Here is a 6,163-nt window from a genome sequence, read left to right on the forward strand (position 1 = left end):
ACTAAATTTGGGAATGGGGCGGGGATGGGGAATCCCCGAACCCGTGGATTCGGGTTCGGGTTCGGGTTCGGGGAATCCCCGAACCCGAAAAAATGAAAACGGGACGGGGATGGGAATGGCAAACCCACCCCCGCCCCGCCCCATTACCATCCCTATGCTCGAGTGGCCCAACAGTTAAGAAACCCAGCTATCCCAATAGTCTGAACACGATGACATATTCTTTGCCCGTCATAATATTCGAACCCTCGGAGCATGAAATATTTGCTAGATGCCTTGTCGTTGTGCTCTGCTAGGAGGCACACATATTATTTTTTTAGTCAGTGTATTTAGTTTTTAGAAACGATTAATCTGAAGATAACCGGATTAACTCCATAAAAAATTTTCGCTGGCTGTTAAAATTTTTTAATCTAGTGTTCATCCTATCTCTTACTATCCCGTCGTACTCTTAAGAACTATTTATATTAATTTTTTAATCTAGATATTTAATTATTCGAATAGACTAATCCATATATATTTAAATCTTATAATCGACATTCTCATCCCGGGTTCAATGGTCGGGGTGTACTAATGTCTTTGGACCGAGTCGATAAAAACTGGCTGTTTCGTGGCCAGTTTATGGCGCGTCCCCACATCGAACCCTTAAACCCTCTTCTCCATCTTTCGTCCCAAAAGCTCACCCTCGGTTGCCCCCTCCTCGACCACCGCCTTCGCGGCGGCCTCCCGGTTGGCTCCGTCACCGAGATCGCTGGCGAGAGCGCCTCCGGAAAGACCCAGATCTGCCTCCAGATCCTCCTTTCCGCCCTGCTCCCCCCTTCCCGCGGCGGCCTCTCCGCCGCCTCCCTCTTCATCCACTCCGAGTTCCCCTTTCCTCTTCGACGCCTCCGAGCTCTCTCCTCGTCCTCCTCGTTGTCCGACCCACTCGACCACATCTTCGTCGCCGCCGCCCACTCCCCCCATGACCTTCTCTCCCTCCTCGCCGCAGCGGAATCTCTCGTCGCCCGTCCACCTACCCGCCTCCCTATAAGACTCATTGTAATTGACTCCATCGCCGCATTATTCCGCTCCGACTTTGATAACACCCCGAGTGACCTAAAGAAACGATCTTTTCTCTTCTTCAAGATCGCCGCCAAGCTCAAGGAGCAGGCGAGGCGATTTGGGTTGGTCGTGGTGGTGACCAATCAGGTTGTCGATGTTGTGGGCTCGGAGGACGGGCCCGGCAGGCTGAGGGTGGGCAACTACGCTTATCTGTGTTCCTCCGGTCGGCAGGTTTGTCCGGCGTTGGGTATCTCGTGGGCGAACTGCGTTAATACTAGACTTTTCTTATCGAGGAAAGACATGATTGTTGAAAACAATGCTTCCTCGAGAACGACGAGGAGGATGCAGGTGGTTTTTGCGCCGCACTTGCCTGAGGCTTCTTGCGAGTTTGTGATCGTCAGGGATGGGGTGTTTGGTGTCGACCTGTAAAGGTGCGTTCTTTTGTAAGCTGTGATATTAGCTTTCGTAATTTAAAGCTGGTTTTGCTTCCTTGTTTTTGTAGAACATTTTTTCCTACGTTGTCAATCAGGATCAGTGGATTTCATATGTAATATCAATTTGGATCGATTCCAAGAACATGTTCAGATATTCTGTATTGAATTTTCTCACACTTTAGGTACTAATATCCGAGTGGATTGTAGAGCAAGATATATCCTACAAGTAAATGCATTATGAGTTGTTGTTTTCATAGCGTGCTCATTTATAAACATGCTAATGGCAATACCCTAAAAATTTGTAAATGCCTGCAGGATGCTAATTGCAATGTGCAATCTAAATGGTTGATATTTTTCTCATATCCTCAGAAACATGTAGCTGCCTATTGCACCCATCCATAGCACTTTACATGTGGATTGCTAGAAATCAATAGCTTTTTGGTGTTGATGGATGACAAATATTGAGAAATCTTATCCTATGAATTAAAATATATGGACAAATCATACTTTTTGGTATCTAGCTTCTTTGGAGGTGCATTGGTGCAGAACTTTTAGTAGTTGAGTTTTGGCAGAATGAATCAGCAGATAAGGAAAGGCGGTTTGAAGCCACAACATCACCATGAAGATGTTGATAAGGAGGCCAACAATGGGACATGGCCCAACGAGGTGATTGCTTGAAGCTATATGCAAATTGAGTCCCAGTGAAAGCTGGTTTAGTTTGTTTCCAGAAGGATGGTGTTTAAGGACATAATTCAAACTTAATATATAGATAAGCTCAATTTTGGAGTTAACACTAACTGATAGTGCATGTGTCAGATTCCAAAGTGCAATTTGCATCACGTTTTAACTAAACTGATTCAACTAGGAAGATGATAGCAGCATTGAAATGATTGTTTACTACTTATACACCATACCGAAACCGAATTAAACTGTAAAAGGTTCAATTGCTGCTAAGTATTCAAAAATTGTGAAAGTCTCAGAGCATTTTCTATATTCACACTGTACATGCCTTAATGTTAATCTTCCTTGCCCTGTTGCTTATACTTTAATATATTGACAGGGATTTACCAATCCCTTTTGAGTTTACTATTCTTTATTTTCTTTTCAGTTTGAGTGGTTTCATCTTTAAAAACCAGGACCTGGACCGATATGTTGTTAGGCTTAGTTTCCTTTCTATCTATTTGCGATCAATATGTCTATTATATCCTCACAATGGTTTGTGATGCATTTCTAAATACCACGAATCTAGTTAAGATCTTGGTATCGAGAGAAAATTCCATTTGTTTTAACTAAATTATAGGAGGTGCCCTTGTGCCTTGAATATTCTAAGCAAACAGTCAAGATTAAGTTTATTATGCAAAAATTTACTACCCTTGTGCCCTAAATGCTGTATATATTTGGCTTGAAGAATTATGTCATTTTCTTTAATGACACCTTTGAACATTTCTTCATTTCGAATTGAGTTAGGGGTTTTAGACTGCTTTGAACCCTTAGCTTGAGGATTTATGTCATTTTTGTGGCACTTTAAGCTTGTCTTTGTTTTAGCTTGAGGATTTATGCTCTAACTAAATGGTGGCCCTTTCAGTTTAACTATGATGAATATGATTGGAGTTCGACTCTTGCATTATTTGTTATATGCATTGGCACTGACTGACTTGTACTGCATTATCTGTATCAAAAATATGATTGCAGTTGACTCTTGCAAATCCAAATGTTCCCTCAAACTTGCATCTGCTATGTGACTCTTGCATGTGCTAGTGCCTGGTGTTGTTTAGTATTGACTAGAGGACACTGGACATCTCTTCCACCCGACGAATGTCGAACTTACCGGCTCTCTTCTATAAGCCCTTGCGACTAACTCTTGTGAAAGTCGTTACTGTGATATCATGCTCTTCCTCGAAGTCTCTCGTCTACTTTTCTTGATTGGAGAACAAAGAGAAACGCTTGTTCTCCTAATTCCAAGTCATAAAGCAGCACACAAAATTCTGCAGCCTTGACTTCTGGATCATGCCTGGTGGGTTTTGGTAGTATGAGAGTCCAAAGCTTACCTTGTCAAATGCTATCCTTCATGGTTTGGACTTCAGCCTCGAGAAGACTAAAGAAACACAATGAACATAATCGTGACATAACAAAGTTAGGCCTGTCAAGTATATATTAAGATCGAGTTTAACTAACAAATATCCATCTCAATGATTTTCTCCTCATCTGTTTCATTTAAAATTTTATGATTATGCTAGAGTGGGCATACTAGCGCTCCTAGTTCCTTTGGTCGATTAGGTCACACAATCAAGTCAATCCAATCACGACAACCATTTGGTCGGATTGATCTAGTTAAATGCACCGGGCAAATTGAACATCTCAAATAGTTCCGATCAGGTTGGATAAACAAAATTATTTATACATCTAATTTTTCATCTCTAGAAATTAGGGGTGAGAATTCGGTTAATTTGATATTAATTTTATATAATTTATTATTATTATTATTTTAAATAAATCTAGTTAATTCAGTGTTTAGTTGAAATAACCGATTTGATTAATTCGATTTTAGTAAAATTTTGATTTGATTCGGTTAGTTAACACTAAATCGGTTTTCAGTTAATTCGATTAATTTATGGACCGAATTAATCAAATACTCATCCTTATTAAAAATGGATCAAAAACAGTTTATCTATATATTTATCCATATTATCAATGCACATTTTTCTTGCAATTTTCTATCCCATAGAATAAATAGGTCGTGAAACACTAATTTGAAGCTTAATATATCCAAGCGTGCCTTCCACTTACACCATTAAAATGATTAAGTATTCCTTAACTTTAAGAGATTATGGAGGTTTCTACCTTGTAACTTAGTAGACACCCCTCCTTAATTCCCGTAACGCTTCAATAATTGCTAAAATCCAATTAGGAGTGTCAAACTCCTCCTTGATTCCTCACTTCCTTCTTATTTACAGTTCATCTTCCTCTTGTTATCATATCCCTCGTGCTCATACTCATCTGCCTTTCCCAAGGATCAAGAGAGGCGATCCCCATGAGATTCCACATAGTAGACAAGGACAAAAGAAAAATACTTGCTAAATACTTAGTTAATCACACAATCATCAAAGTAAGGGCTGCCTTTTAGGGTGTCAAACTTTTACTTTTAGAAAGTGCTAATATCGTTCTCGTCAAATTATGAAAGTAAACGTGAGGCCAAGTATGAGGTTAGTCGTAGGGTTGTTGAATGTTACCAATGGAGGCAATCCCCTTGTTGACAATCAGCTGAAGAAATTATTACAGCAGCAAGTAAACTAAAAGTTGTCTAGTGGATAGAGAGAGCATCTTGAATTACTTGTCCCTGTACCCATTGAACGCACAATAATTTAATTCCCATGCATTGATAAAGCACTGCAACAATTCAAAAGCAGGCTTGTCCTATTTAACCTGGTCCTCTGCTACTGTCCTTCTGTGGCATGAACAGAGAGGGGAGAGATGGGGAGGGCTCCCTGTTGTGACAAGGCCAATGTGAAGAGGGGGCCTTGGTGCCCCGAGGAGGATGCTAAACTTAGGGCTTACATTGAAGAGTATGGCACTGGTGGAAACTGGATTGCACTCCCCCATAAGATTGGTCAGTGCTTTGGTAATCTATCTAAGTTTTAGAACATAGGAAGTATTCAAATGGGTGCTGATTGTTTCTGCAGGGTTGAAGAGATGCGGCAAGAGTTGTCGACTAAGATGGTTGAATTATCTGCGGCCAAACATCAAACATGGTGACTTCTCAGAGGATGAAGACTCCATCATCTGTAATCTGTATATTAGCATTGGGAGCAGGTAGTTACTGAATCATACTCCTAATACAGTCATACTCATCTAACTGCATGTTGTTATAGGTGGTCGATAATAGCAGCTCAGTTGCCAGGGAGAACAGATAATGACATCAAGAACTATTGGAACACAAAGTTGAAGAAGAAATTTCTTGGCAAGAATAAACAGCATCATGCAGCAGTATCACAAGAACCAAGCCAGAGAGCTAATGGAATGATGTCTGACCATAGCATAAACTCAGACAGGGCTCGAAACCTCTACGATCCCTTCTCCTTCTGCTACCAGCCTGAAGTTTTTCCTGGTTGGAAGGATGCCAGTGTCACTGAGACAAATCATCAAACGGAATGCAGTCAAATCAACCTTACAAGCAATATTCACTCACCTCCATGCAAAAACGGGATCATTGGGCAGGATGAGTACAGGGTGAATGGGTTGTGTGATTACAGTGCACAAATCAACTGGGAGAAGGAAAGCATGGATTCATGGGCTACCTCGAGTAGCATGGATTTGCAGGAGGAGGCATTGAGTGCGTGGGACTTGTCGGCCGTTTTCCAGACAGATAGATAGTGTTCTTCAAAGTGGCAACGAGGATTTCCCATGGACGAATCAATTCAAATGATGTTTGGATTTCATAAAGTACGTTGTAATGTGATCTGGTGTACATGTTTAGCACAAACAATTATTCCAACTTCTCTAATATGTGATTAAAGCCAGCTTTGAGTAGCACAAACAATCAGGATTAATCAGTGAAGAAATTTCACTGCGAAAGCAAGGGTAACAAACCGCGTGAAGAGGATTTCATTGATGGAATAACAATGAGAAATTCACAATATTCATCGTAATCTATTCATGGCTAGAGTGAGTGTGATCGTACAGTGGCAAGATTTATG

General features: G+C 40.9%; 1 protein-coding gene across 4 annotated transcripts; it reads left to right on the forward strand.

The window, feature by feature from the left end:
- Positions 1 to 560: 560 nt before the first annotated feature.
- On the forward strand, positions 561 to 5,840 carry LOC122002434 (DNA repair protein XRCC3 homolog). Of its 4 annotated transcripts, XM_042557599.1 has the most exons (4): positions 1,288 to 1,466; positions 4,930 to 5,076; positions 5,150 to 5,279; positions 5,339 to 5,840. In XM_042557599.1, exons 1-4 carry the CDS (start codon positions 1,439 to 1,441, stop codon positions 5,838 to 5,840), a joined length of 807 nt encoding a protein of 268 aa, XP_042413533.1. In that variant the 5' UTR covers positions 1,288 to 1,438. The 4 variants fall into 4 exon arrangements, with proteins under 4 accessions (XP_042413532.1, XP_042413531.1, XP_042413530.1 ...); XM_042557598.1 differs by lacking the exons at positions 5,150 to 5,279; positions 5,339 to 5,840 and having other exon boundaries at positions 561 to 1,466; positions 4,930 to 5,032; XM_042557597.1 differs by lacking the exons at positions 4,930 to 5,076; positions 5,150 to 5,279; positions 5,339 to 5,840 and adding an exon at positions 1,538 to 1,723 and having other exon boundaries at positions 561 to 1,466.
- The last annotated feature ends 323 nt before the right edge of the window (positions 5,841 to 6,163 follow it).

This window comes from Zingiber officinale, chromosome 7A (assembly GCF_018446385.1).
Source record: "Zingiber officinale cultivar Zhangliang chromosome 7A, Zo_v1.1, whole genome shotgun sequence".
NCBI lineage: Eukaryota > Viridiplantae > Streptophyta > Magnoliopsida > Zingiberales > Zingiberaceae > Zingiber > Zingiber officinale.

Excerpts from the sequence above, each read along its gene's own strand:
- LOC122002434 (XM_042557598.1), top strand. The coding sequence starts at position 568 with ATGTCTTTGGACCGAGTCGATAAAAACTGGCTGTTTCGTGGCCAGTTT.